Source organism: Scomber japonicus, chromosome 6, assembly GCF_027409825.1.
Source record: "Scomber japonicus isolate fScoJap1 chromosome 6, fScoJap1.pri, whole genome shotgun sequence".
NCBI lineage: Eukaryota > Metazoa > Chordata > Actinopteri > Scombriformes > Scombridae > Scomber > Scomber japonicus.
Window position 1 is genome coordinate 12,102,785 of NC_070583.1, and position 14,120 is coordinate 12,116,904.

Consider the following 14,120-nt stretch of genomic DNA (forward strand, 5'->3'; position numbering starts at 1 on the left):
AATGAAAAAACAGCTGGATTTCCACTCCTTTCAATAGGAGGCAGCACAGATATGATTTCATAAGTGGACAGCTGCACTTCACCTGCAGCACAGAGGGAAACATCTGCTGGAGTGATTGATCAAAGGGTCATTTGCAAGAAAAAGGTGTGGGGACCCCTCCACCTCCACTGCATCCTGCTCCCCCCAAACCTGCCACAAACAAAACAACAAAACCACACTCTTGAACACAAACCACAAATGGCTGAGGTAACACCACTAGAGCTGCAACGATTCAGATAATCAATTTTAAAGAAAACCATTGCTTAATGTGGATATTTTCTGGTTTCTTTAGTCATCTATGATTGTAAACTGAATATCCAACAGCTGATCAGTGAATTGATAATAAAATAATAGTAATTTTCAGCCCTAAACACCACAAAGAAAATATCATGATGGAACATTTTGTTGAGCACACAGCTGAAGCCTGTTTCAGATGTGAATACCTGCATGTTTATGTTTTCATACAGAATGCAGTGAAACTGTGGATTTGGAAAACACATGCAGCCTTGAAAGGGCCAGTTTCTAAAGGTGGAAAAAAGCTCAGTTTCTACCATGAGAGCAACTCTTGGTAACTGATGCCCCCATCTGGTTTCTCTGAGACTGGCAACCAAACTCACTTGGGTTGTCACTTAGGTTAAGCAAGTAGTAATTTAAGCTATGAACACATTGTGAAACATAATTTTAGCGTTACTTATATAATATATATAACCAAACAATGTGAAATGTAAATAATAGACCAGCTGTGTATATTTGCCATTATAACTGAAGTTCTATTTTCCCCATTAAAAGAATGATTATTGTTTTTTTTTTTATTTAAACATGCCCAACTTGGAGACACTGTTCTCTCTGTGGAGCTGGGAAGTTTGTATCCACCATTCATAAAATCAATTCTTCCTTTAATAAATAAAAACAATCAAGACTGAGCAGAAGAAGAGGAAGAGAAGTGTTCATTGAAGAGAAAGGTTTTTAACTGGGACTTAAAAATTGAGACGGGGGCAATCATGGAGGTGAAGGTCTTGACCTATAAGAACGACGTAGATGTAAGAACTCAAAGCTGACTAGCAGAGTCATATGCTATGTACAGTATATATGTATTCATTATGTTGTTCCTAGCTATAGATGAGTAAAGACCACTGTATGTTTTGTGAACAAAGTGTTGAGAAATATCTGTAATCAATTATATAAACAAAGCTACAGATCTAATGTATCTAATTTCCAATCAGTTAGAATCTATCTGATATGTCACTTACATTTGAGAATTGTATGAGTTTGTGTTTAAATTAAATCTTCCAATTATAATGTAAATTAGAGTTAGAGGATAATGATGCTATTCTTGATCCCACAATAAACACTGCACTCACAGAATCCATCTTTAATCCAAGGCACAGTTTTAAAAAGGCATTTTTATACAATCACAGTCTATCAGCTGACCCACTGAGGCCTAGCTGGCGACAGTAATCAATATGCTACTCATTATACCATCGGGGCTGCACATTATACCTTCAGGCTGCTGAACATAAACAGTCTGTCTCAAGACAATGCCAGCTCTTTTCCACAGAGGCTCTTCACTTCCTGGTACGACGTGGGCCCTTCGCCGAGGGCAGCGTCACAGAGCATTTCTCACATACAACAGTCCCACTCTGTCTCTGCCAGCACGCTGTTTCACTCAGCCTCTCAAAAACCCCTGAGCCCTTTTCTCAAGTGACACTACCTATGGACTAAAGCACACTTCTTGTCATAACTCAGTTGTAGCAAGTATTAAAACACCTGTTGTTCATTTTAATGCTCTATACAGATTATGCAACAGTGCAATTTACTATAGCTCTCTTCCCCAATATCTTTCCCTTCAAAAGGTGACTGATTCATAACTGTGGGAACACTGAATTGCTGCAACATGATATATTACGAGTCATATTTAAAAAAAAATGAAAGGTATAAACTGAAAAACGGAAGCAGCTCTGATGAGGGTAAGCCATATTAAAGTCCTTTGTTTTCACTGTGTCGTGGTGAAGCCACAACTGAACTTTAAACACAGGGGTTAAAGTCCTCCAACGTAGATGTCTTTTTCCCTGACTCACGACTGATTCTGATGTTGAGACATACAGTATAATAAACCTTAATAGCTATGCCTGTTTCCAAGAATTATGATCCCTACTTGGAGTTTTTCACATTTAAATATTTTGGTTTCAGGGTGTTAATATCAGGCTCCTCATCAACACAGGTGGAAAAGCTAAATAATGACTGCGTTATACAAAAAGGAAGTGGTTGAGTAAGACTGAAACCTACCTCCCACGCCTGTCATCTGTATACGCTATAAGAGCAGTTCCATTTATGACTGATGTTAGTCTGCTGCATTAAAGTAGGCTTATAGAGTATTATTAGAGTCAGATATCTATCAGACTATGTTATTACAAAAGGTGAAATTCTACTTGTACACTGTGTGCAATTTGGCCATAAATGAGCTTTCACTTTCTTTTTGATGTATTATATAAATTAACAGCAGTCCATGTAATGTTGCAGCTTCAGTCAGTACAGAGGGCCACACAGAGTGCTTTTTGTTTTTTCATTTGGATGATCATTTCAAATGAGGCCACTCATATTGAAGCAGGCTAATTTGCATACCACATGTGAACACACAGATGATGTAGGTTTTGGTCTGACCTTTGACCTCAGCTGCATGTGAAACAAAAAAGCAACACTTCATCTCTGTCTCTCTCCCTTTCCGCTTTTTACTATGCTGCCCAAACGCAGAAGAAAACTCAAAAAACAATCTGTAAATCAAAGCTATTGTTAATGCCGCCAGGAACTCATCGGTGCACTGAACTGTGTTCTACTTACTGACCTGTCACTCATGTCCAGCTCTATTATTCCACAGCCAGTCGGTGCAATGAGGCCACAAACTGCCGCCTGCTGTTTCTGCTGCCTCAGTGCTTTTAATGGTCTCTCTTTCATGGATGCATGCTTGTCTGTGTGTGTACTGCACGTATGTGGATATCCCTCTATAACTTCCCTGCATTTTGAATTGCAGGATGTAAAAGAAGGCAAGGGAGACTTAAGACAATGAGCAACGGAGGGGGTGGTGAAGAGGGGGGGGGGCAACAGGGTGAAGAGAAAGACAAAAGACAGAGGAGAAAGGGAGGCAGAGAGACAGGGAGATTTAAAAAATGCTTGTCTACGTCCACCCTGCTGAGTCCTGCTCGTGCCCGGGGGCCACGGCCCCGCTCCTCCCCTGAATTCCACAGCTGCCAGGGCACCAAACAGCACTGGAGAGTGGACCCTAATCCTGGTGCACACACACATACTGTAAACAGATATATGCATTCACATACAAACAGCAGAGACCTCCGCACATAGAAGTGAAGGGGAAGGAGACGGCTAGCAGGCAGACTTATTTTAAGGCCTTAATTATGTAATGTACAATGTGGTGTTACTCAGTGGCTCACGCTGCATGTTCCAGACGAGGAACTGGTGCCCCAGAAGCCTCCCACAAGCACTAATTATGGTTCATATCGGTCCAGAGATTACTACCTACACCAGCTTTCAAATGAGAAGTCTCCTCTGGCCCTTGCCAGCTCTGGGACTGTTTTGCAATCTAGGAAAGAGTAGACATCCCCGACATTTTGGAGCCTAAAGACAAAGATTATAAAAAGTGTGTTGTTCAGTACAAACTTGGTTTTTCTAACCGCAATTGGGAGCACAATAGGAACACACAACCAAAAAATGCCCGACACAAACACACCAAAAGGTTAAATCCCCCCTCTAAACTCTAAATTAAAGAGTCAGCTGCTATTATGAGGCTAAACATGTCATTAAAAGCAAGCGTTGTGTGCTATCTGGCTGCCCTGTTCTGTTCTGTTCTTTTTATAACCCTGTGTGGACACTGTCACAGAGAGGATTTTGAACACACCCTGGTTGTTTACCCAACTCAACTGAGAGACAGGCGAGCAGTTCTCAGGATCTTACACACCTAAAGCTTTAAAGCCATGAAACTAGAGACCTCGCTATGTATAGTCAATTCATGTAAGTGCAGAATATTGAATGCAATGGGATGACGGTTACTGAATGATCAACTGTTACTGCTGCCTGTCATCTCTAGAAAAATGCTTTACAACCACTTTAACATACTTTTCTCAAGTTTTTAACACATGAATAATACAGAACAACAACCTTTTTAATGTAGGTTTATCATTTTAAACATTCCATTTTTACCGAATGCAACTTCCTCAGATCTGAGGAAATCTAAAAATCTAAAGACAAACAGACGGTTGCTTTTCAATAGAGGAGGTGAAAACCAGCCACACTGCAGATTTAGGCAGCTTTAGAGCACAACAGATCAGATGAGATTATCTCTTGTTGATCCCCCGTAAAGTCGACAGCAGATTCATTGATTCCTGCACCGCCTGCCACAGCACTGGTCAAAAATCAACGGAGAGAAAAGCCAAACAGGAGGTAATAACATCATTACAGCAGTACAAAGGTGAAACTGGCAGCATTAGAGTCAATAACAATCCGGCTCAATGTGTCATGCTACTCTAGTCATGTCAGGACACTGATAAATAAGCAGTGAATCAAACTCTCGCTTGTTTCAGCTTGCATGAATATTTTCACCCTCCTTTAATAAAGTGAGCTGATTTGCCTTGATGATCAGCTGCACAGCTCTTTGCTCCATTTAAGTGAGCTCAGGGTAATTGAGAGCACTGATATGTAAGAAACGGTCAGAGCCAAATATCCTGCTCTATCAGCCTCATGAAATCAGAGCTGCACACACTGACGAGGCACGAGAAGATGTTCATGTATTATGTTGCTCCCAGGAGGATTTGATCTCAGGAACATGACAGTGACCTAGTGACCAGGATTGGCTTGGGACACATAAAGCCACGCATGCGTCTCACCCCGCCTCTAATCCACACTGCTACTGTCACGGATGGGAGAGGCGTGAGGGGTTTTGGGGGGGGGCTGCGGCCATCTAGACGCAGAATTGCCAAATACCTGCTGTGCACATTTAGGCTGTGTTGACTGTGCTGTCCAATTTAGAGGCGGCTGTAAACGGGAGAAGCACATTGCAGCAGTTTGTCTGCCTTTAATCATCTGACCTACTTTCCCTCCCCTGTGCCTGGTGTGGGGAGTGGGAAAGGGAGGGGAGACCACCAGGCAGGAAGCAGCAGGCTCCACAGCATAACAGCAGCCTACATATATATATACATTCATATGCTCACTGAGAGAGACTGTCATGCAAAGTCTGTGAATTAATTATTCATCAGCAGCCTTTGAATCAAAACTAAACATAACAAATAGGGAAAAGAAGCTCTTTGACTTGAAAGTGATGCACTTCCCAGATCACAACATCAACACTGATCCTGATGCAGTGACCTCTATAAGGCACTGACAGCCTGTCATACTTGATGCAGCTCCCACAGAGATCCAGCTTGTCTCAGTCCTGTCTGGTTTGTCCAGCAGATAGGCTAAACAGCAGTTATCTGAATCCAAAAGGCCATTGACCTACATTTCAACAACTCTTTTGTTGTTGTACAGTGGGCTCATTGGTATGTCTGCAGAACACAGACTGACAGCAGTGAAAGTTAACACTGAAATAAGCCATGATCTAAATCAGGCACAGTAAGTATCAAAACTGGAGGTACCACTGTGAACATATTCAAAATAAAACATGTTTTTAAAAAAATAGAAAAATGTTTATGGCTCCTGCGCTTCTTTTCTGGCTCCAGTTCACAATGCGTGGATTAATTTAGGAGCTGACAGTAAACATCCTGACATGATTACTATCCTCCCAGCTCATGAAGTGCTTCTCACACAAGCTTTCACCCATCGCTTTCACTAAATGATCTAAATGGAATAAAACGCTCACATACCTGCCCTCTCTCAAAGTTCTCCTTCTCCAGCTCCAAGCTGTTGGCCCCTCCTGTCCGGCGGATCACTTTGGGGATAGCGTTGGGTACTTGCTGCATGGAGCTTTTCACTCGATCCATTGTCGTCTGTGGCTGGAAAACACAACAGCGAGCAGAGGGGGGGAAAAAAAACTTTCAGCCGATAAAAAAAGGCTATAAAGACTGTTAAAAAAATAATAAAAGCTGTATTAACTATGGCGGGCAGCTGTCCATGCTGTCGCCCCGTTCACTGGACCATTTGGCCTTTCTGTCCAACACCCCAGTCAGTCAATGACAGGAGCAGCGAGCAGCCTGAGCGGCACCAGAGTCCTGCATGTATGAAGAGTCAAGTCAGGCAGGCTGAGAGGAGCGAGCGACTTCCGCTTTCACTCTCAACATAAAGCCCTCATTATCCAGCATGCTGCAACTTCACCTTCAAATTAAATGAACACAGCTGGTTGTACACTAAAACAGTGGTTCTGCTCTGTTTTTTTTTTTTTACATCAAGGACCCCTAAACTGACCTTAATGACACTAGGGACCCCCATCTGATAAGACTTTTTCTTTTAAGTGTTTTATTATAGAAACTGTATGAAACCTATGACCAAAATAGTCATAAATTCTGTCATTATATTACTTATGGATGGAAATATAGTGAAAATAAATGATTCCCTTTTTTTACTAGAGACCCCCTGAAACTCCCTCACAGACTCTTGGACCCTACTTTGAGAACCACGGCATTAAAGCCTTGAGGCTAACCTTTTGTAACTTGACACAATGCTTATTAGGAGGACAATATGTAGCATATTATCATAACTAATTAATTCATGCATAATTGGGTTTTGATTTGTACAATGATAACAACAACAACAACAATAATAATAAGTAGAAGATGAAGAAGAAAAAGAAGAAGAAAGTTTATTAGCCCTTCTCAAAACAAGAGATCACAAAGCAAAAAACTAATATATGCAGACAAACTCCTGAGGTAAAGGACACACATCTTCAGAAGCAAAACAATACAAATACAATAAGAAATGTAAAAATATATATGGAATATTTAAAAGAGGTTATTCAAAAGCCTTTTGAAAGATGTGTTTTTGTAAGCAATTTAAAAGATGATGCTGATTTTGACAGTCTGAGTTCATCAGGCAGGTTGTTCCTGAGTTGAAGTGATGGAACAGTAAAAGCTCTGAGCCTTTTAGTTATGCACCCTGGGGTGATTCTAGGATCAGACCTTTAGGGGGGCTCAGCTCCTAATGAGAATTTGACATACAATGCTCCTCAAGTGTTTAAAAAATATATAATAATTATTTTTTTTATTTTTAGGTGTGCTGAGATCAAATTTAGGGGTGCTATAGTACCCCTAAATTTTCTTGGAAACTCATAAAATGTTCCTGTCTGATGATCTCAGACTGCTGCAGGTTGATAAGGGATGAGTAATCCAGAGATAAAGTCTGGTGGGAGGCCATTAAGCGCTTTAAAAGTCATAAGAAAAATCTTTAAATCAATTCTGTAATAAACTGGTGACCAATGAAGAGACATTAGAAGGGTGTAATATGATCTATCTGCTGACTTCTGCACAATTTGGAGGATTGTTTTTGATTTATGCCAGTTAGGAGATCATAAACGTTGGGAGGAAATGAGAGCATCTATGATGGATTCTGTGTCTCTGAAGCTCAGATATAAATGGATTTTAACAATGTTCCTTAGATGATAAAAGCAGGTTTGGACAATCTTAAGATGAATTTCAAACTATAAGATTTCAGACAGAAGACTAACGTTGGAAAAGAGGCAAAGGGAGGATTTTAAACCTACATGCGGAGTGTGAGAGCTAATGATAGGGTTAGAAGAATGAATTTGCTTCACTCTCAAACAATCAACATCTGAATGTGCAAATAAAATAGCTGTTAAAACGTATAACTATTGTAAGCTTTACAAGATTTTTATTTAAGTATTTTTTATTACAGCATTTAGTCCCTCTGGCATGTGAAAGTATATACCTGTTTAATAAAGCTCTTTATAAAAATGGATCAGTAAAAAAAAGAACATTACCAGTCTCAGGTAAGAAGATGAGAAACACTGGGCTGTGGCTTCAACAAACACCAGGCTGATCCTCTAATTTTTCAATATGAAGTCTAAAGCAGGTCTGGCCTTGGACAAAAACTTGATATCACATGAAGGTGAGTGAGAAATTTGGTGCAGGAGAAATAAGAGACAGGAGGTTAGCAAAAGACACATTTTAACACATAAAATGTATATATATATAAAACAAGGTAAAGAACAATACTTCCTCTTCTCTTCACACAGATTTTTGTGTGTGATCTTTGTCGCCCCAAATTATGGACTAACCAAACAACAACGTATCTACTTTGTTTGACTGGTAAAATGGGGAGCACACAATAGACTCTAGATGTTGATATACGTGGTTATACTATATCATCTTGCTACATCTGCACAGTGTGTGTTTAAAGCATGGAGTAAGAGAAAATCTGAATGCATAAAAAAAAGAAACATGATACATTTCCTTTTTTTAAGATAAATAAGGTAACTGTACTGTCTGTCACAAAGAAACAGAAATTTCCCTTTGACAAAGCTTAACATTTATAATACAATACACATTTAAAACACACACACACACACACACACACACACACACACACACACACACACACACACACACACACACACACAGTTAAAATTACAGCTGATAAGGACAATATTAGACAAGGCAGAGTAAAGCTCCTGTTTTAGTTTATTCAGGTTGATGATGTTTTTCCGAGTCAGTGGGACTTTATAGTGTCGACCTGATGGCAGTAAATGGAAGAACCGGTGGAAGGGATGAGATCACTGACCAGGTGTACAGTTCAGAGAGGTGAATATGAGGTGAACCTGTTATTATGCTATAACCTGATTAGTTATGCGGGAGAATTTGATATTATGTTTAGTGGTGAGGGCGTTTTCAGTTGAGTCAGAAATAGATGTGATACAGGAGGAGCCCTGTTTGCTCTGCATGGCTCAAGGCTACCCTCAGCTGGTCAAACATGAGTACCACAAATAAAGAAAGAAATGGTTTACGTTTAACCAAACTGTTGTCTAAATACAGACAGTAAAAACAATCCAATTTCACAAATATTAAAAAATATAGAAAAAGTGGGAGGTCCAGTTTGAAGTTTTCTTTCTGCATAAAATATCAAATATAACTCACAGCTTAAGATGGCACCTTTCATATAAGATAAAAGTTGGGACCAAAGTCCTTATTAATGGTTAATGAATAATTCGCCAACATTTTATGAATCATCTTTTGGGATGTCAGGTTATGAAAATGATCTCTGGCTGTTTCAGAAATTATACTAATTATAGTGGCTAGATAAAAACTCATTAATTAGCAACTTCATTTTTATATTTGAAGACTTAATGGATTATTAATGACTCAATAGTTTATTACAAAATTAGAAGCTAATAATCTTTTATTAAAGATTTACTAACATTTGTCACAACTTAACACTATTCTTATAAATTGATTATAACTTATCTATAAAACATGCACACATGATTTATGAACCATTAATACATCCATTTGATACAACTAATAAATCTTTCATAAATGCTTTATTCGCATCCTCCAAAGGTTCTCAAGATAAATCGGAGGTATCTCAAGATGATTAAAGGGGGAGGAAAGAATGAGGAGAAACAACGTTCTATGACACAAATCTGTATCAGTTAAAAAAATAAAAGATCTACTCTGGGGCAGCTGTCGCTCAGGAGGTAGAGCAGGTCGAACACTAATCAGAAGGTAGGTGGTTCAATCTGGCACCTTGTATGGAAGCATCTACCTTCAGTGTACCTTATGCATATGTGTGAATGGATGAATGTTAACATGTACTATAAAGTGCTTTGAGTGGTCCTAAGACTAGAAAAATGGTATTAAGTGCAGTCTATTCACCATTTATTCAAATGAAACAACCTGAGAAGTGAAAAAAGGAAATGAGGCTTTAGTGGAACTGCTAACAACTTCTAAACATCTGAAACATGACAAAGGGCCCCAACCAAAGCCAGTGAGATGGCAATAGGTTTTTAATGGATGCTGTTTCTCTTCCCAGTTCTAGTATTAAGGGTGTATTGTGATTTTATTATTTTAAATTGACTCATGTATTACTTTATTTTACATTGTTTGTCTGAAACTTCAAGTTGCTGCCTTTCTTAGCCCGGACACTCTTGCAAAAGAGATTTTTAATCTCAATGAGGTTTTCCTGCTAAGATACAAATCAGACTGTGCTGTTTCATGTTGTCACAAGCCAAGTTTGGGAACCACAGACTTCATTTTTCATGTATTGTATTGGAGACGTTCATGTAAAAGAATTAAAGGACAGGTTCACATTTCTTCAAGTGTCCATATGATAAGAGAAAGAGGTTTTCCTCACTGTAAACATTCCTCCGGTTCATGCTTAGTATTAAAAGGAAGTACAGAAAGTATAGTTATTGTGTGCAAAAATGCATTTAAAAGTTTATCTGATGCTTATATGAGGCTTCAGCAGTCTGAATTAGTCATACAAAGTGCTGACACATTTACAGTCTTTTTAGCACCAAATTCCAAACAAAAGAGGGATTTGGACACTAAAAAGACTGTAACGTTGAAAGATATCTACTTGATTTGACTGAAGCTTCACATTAGCTTGAGATAAACTTCTAAATACATATTTTCACAGAAGGATGACTGGGGATTTTGTCCTCCATCACTTACATTGTAAATGCATTATGAAGGGATCTCCAAATGGTAAGATTGAACAGAATGATTCAGCAAGAAGTCATATGTTAATGTTAATTTAGGAACCTGACTAGGCTACATGTAGTGGAGTAAAATGTACAATATTTCCTTCTGAACTGTTGTAATGGATGAAGTAGTCTATAAAGCAGCCTCAAAACTGAAGTAGCAACTTGAGTAGGCTCATGTATTGTACAACATACTGTAAACTGAAACTTCCAACTATGTCAACCCAGATAAATAAACATATAATGAAGAAGCATAATCAAAAAAAATGTGCTCCTCCTATTATGATTACAGTACCTACAGTATGAGCATGTAAAGGAGGGTGAAGCTTGAAAAAGAAAAAAAACCCCCACTGATATTAAGAAATCTCGCGAGATTACCACTGTAACGGAGAGCTGGGGCTTGGTCTTGAAGTTTTCGGATGCATCTGTAGATGAATCATAACAGCATCAAGATGTCGGGACGATCAGGCCGCGCTGAGACCCGAAGTCGGGCTAAAGATGACATTAAAAAGGTGCTGGCGGCCATCGAGAAAGTGCGCAAATGGTATGTAGGCTGTGTCGGGGACAATATGGAGGGAAATGTGTTAGTATACCGCGGTCTGATATCTACTGCGTCGCTCAACAAACTTCAGTCGGAAAAGTTAGATGATTGACGGAGGTGTTGACCAATCCGCGCCCGTATTTGACAGAAGAGGCGGGGCTAGCTGAGTTTTTCCGCCGAGAGCTGTCAATATGGCCACAGCCTCACATGCTGAGCGATATATAAATTACACGACTGCTCTGTAGTCTCATCACAATGACACCCTACGGCCTTTTCTCACCATCTGTACATGCTCGTGTAATGTACACAGCGGCACTATAGGATATTTGATAAGCTGCCATATCTACTGAGTACAGAGAAGACATGAGGCTGTATGCTGTATTGATACAGATTAAAGCAGATTATATTGTGTTACACCTGAACTGAGCTCCGGTCTAAAATGAGTCAAACTAATGTCATCCCCAGGGAGAAGAAATGGGTGACAGTTGGAGACACATCCTTGCGCATATTCAAGTGGGTGCCAGTGACAGAAACAAAGCAGGTGGGGGTCTCTATCATACAGACTTTTGTGAATATCCATGGCTTTAAAAAAAACAAAACAAGCAGTCTAATTTGAGCGTCCACTTTCTGTTATTAGATATATCGCACCAAATCCACAGGTGGAGATGTTAGAGGAATGAAAGATGTGGTCCTGGAAAACACTAACTCCTTACTGGATTTCACTGGTGAGTCTTGTGCAGCGGTGGAAGAAGAAGGAGTAAGATTCTTTTCCTGAATAAAAGGACCAATACAGGCATGCAAAAACACTCCCTTACAAGTACAAGTCCCCTATGAAAAATCATTTTAAATAGTAAGTATCAGCAAAATGTAGTTAAAGTATCTGGTCCCTCTGATTTATATATTATATATCACATAATTAGATTATTAATACTGAAGCATAAGTATAAACAGCATACTATACTATGTAAGCAGGATACTATTGTAAGTTGTTACTATGTATGTTATCATTTTATATACAGTTAACTAGTTTAGTCCAGTGGTTCCCATCCTAGGGGTCAGGCCCCTCCAAAGGGTCACCAGATATATTTTTCAGTTTTTCCAACCTTTGATTTTTGGTGAAATATTGGATTATTTGAACATTTATTGAAATGAAACCATTTGAAGTTTAGAGGGGAAAAAACAGTATTTGGTGGAGCTGTTAACAACTCATAGACATCTGAAATGTGCTTTTTGTAAGAGATCAAAAGCCTAAAAGGTTGGAAACCACTGGTTACATCTATAGCAGTATGTTGTATTTTAAAAGCTTGTTATATTAACTGTTGTGTTGAATCTTCATGTAAGCAATGGAAGTATAAAGTAGCATTAAATGGAAATACTCAATTAAAGTACTTCAAGTTTGTAGTTAAGTACAGTTCTTGAGTAAATGTAGAAGAAGCCAAAAGACACAATATCTAATGACCGAACACATTCAAGAGTTGAAGCTATAATCTGATGTTCAGTAGAACTCCTGTGTCCCTCACTTCAGATGAAAACAGCAACCAGAGCTTTCTGTCGGACGTTTACCAGCCCAAGATGGACAACAGCAGCAGCACCTCCAGCTCGCAGCAGGTCAGCCCTCCACATGCCTCGAGCCTCCGAACTGAAGACTCTCAGCCACCAATGCTAGGCCAGGAAAGTGTGGATGGTATGTAGATGGTCCTGTCAAGCATCTTTTAACTCAATGTGTTACACTATTCCTATTAATTGAAAGAAGTAAATGTAATAGATGTTCGTGCATATAATGTAATTACTCCTGGTCATCAGGTAATCACAGTCACAGCTGTAATCACCAATCAAGCCAACAAATAAAACCTAACTTTAGGGATTTATTGGCTCAGTTTGCTGTATATAATTGATGTTAATGGTTATAAACAAGAAACACAAAGCAGTTTACATATCTATCATTTTGTGTTGTATTCCTTCACTGTCTAAGCTGAATGAATGAGAATATAATGCCCTGACTCCCTTGTGAATGCAGAACCAGTTCACTCTGGACAGGAAGGAGCCGATGAGCCTCCCACTCTGATCAAGGAGGACCTTCTTTCATCAGGAGCTGCCAGCCGGAGCACCCCAGACACTCAGGTTCACTTTCTGAAAATGATCTAAAGACAGACTACAACACTTTGATATTAAATGTGTATTTAAAATCTTATTTGTCTCAAGTACATGAAGTATAAATGAATCAAAATTAACTATGTTCATATTTAATGTAAGTGAACTGTCTAAATGTTTACTCTCATTTAACAGGAAGAACTGGATGAATCAGGAGCTCCTCCTTTAAAGAAGATTTGCACAGGAGAAAATGCTGTTCTGAGATAGCTTATTTATAATCGCTTTCTCAAAATGCACACAAAACTTGTCCTCAGTTGTTGTCAAATTAGCTACGCTTTCAAAATTATTCTAAGATTCTCTTGTCTTAAATACGCAAATATTACTCATTGCATTTCAGCAAATGACAAAAATAAGCATTTACTGCTAAATCTTTCTTTGTTTGTTAAATGCATGTTTGCAAATTCTATCACTTTTTTTTTTTTTAGTTTTACAGGACATTTTGAAAAAGTGTTAAATGTGTAGCTTTATGCAGATTGATGTTTAGATGTGCCATTATATAAAAAAATTGGATGCCCTTTCTGGAGCAGATCTTGTTTTAGCTTATCTCATGCAGGAATAAAATGCTTTTTTTATATTTATAATATAATTTGCCCATGTTTATAACTGAAGATGTTTTGTAAATCATAATAAATGCTATTTTCCATTTCAATTCAGTGATGCTGCTTTGTTGGATATCTATTCTTCACCATATTATCTTGAGGCAAATCATTCTGTCATGTCACATTACATTTCTACACT

At 38.8% G+C, this 14,120-nt stretch overlaps 2 protein-coding genes across 2 annotated transcripts in view; one reads left to right on the top strand and one right to left on the bottom strand.

Moving 5' to 3' along the window:
• Positions 1-7,990, bottom strand: part of hip1 (huntingtin interacting protein 1) — a 44,312-nt gene extending 36,322 nt beyond the window's left edge. The window contains exons 1-2 of the mRNA XM_053320713.1: positions 7,973-7,990; positions 5,907-6,035 (exon numbers count right to left, since the gene is read on the bottom strand). Coding sequence (XP_053176688.1) covers positions 5,907-6,023 — 117 coding nt within the window. The 5' untranslated portion in view covers positions 6,024-6,035; positions 7,973-7,990. The remainder of the gene's footprint in view (positions 1-5,906; positions 6,036-7,972) is intronic.
• A 3,100-nt stretch (positions 7,991-11,090) lies between these two features.
• On the top strand, positions 11,091-14,031 carry bcl7bb (BAF chromatin remodeling complex subunit BCL7B b). Its single transcript, XM_053320968.1, has 6 exons — positions 11,091-11,234; positions 11,697-11,772; positions 11,869-11,956; positions 12,757-12,915; positions 13,249-13,352; positions 13,518-14,031. Exons 1-6 carry the CDS (start codon positions 11,122-11,124, stop codon positions 13,587-13,589), a joined length of 612 nt encoding a protein of 203 aa, XP_053176943.1. The 5' UTR covers positions 11,091-11,121; the 3' UTR covers positions 13,590-14,031.
• Positions 14,032-14,120: the final 89 nt, after the last annotated feature.

What these genes read in the sequence shown, in the direction of transcription:
- bcl7bb (XM_053320968.1), top strand. Translation starts at nt 11,122, where the DNA reads ATGAATCATAACAGCATCAAGATGTCGGGACGATCAGGCCGCGCTGAG. An exon ending in CTCCTTACTGGATTTCACTG is followed by an intron (nt 11,957 to 12,756) that starts GTGAGTCTTGTG and finishes CCCTCACTTCAG; the next exon opens with ATGAAAACAGCAACCAGAGC. An exon ending in AGGCCAGGAAAGTGTGGATG is followed by an intron (nt 12,916 to 13,248) that starts GTATGTAGATGG and finishes TTGTGAATGCAG; the next exon opens with AACCAGTTCACTCTGGACAG.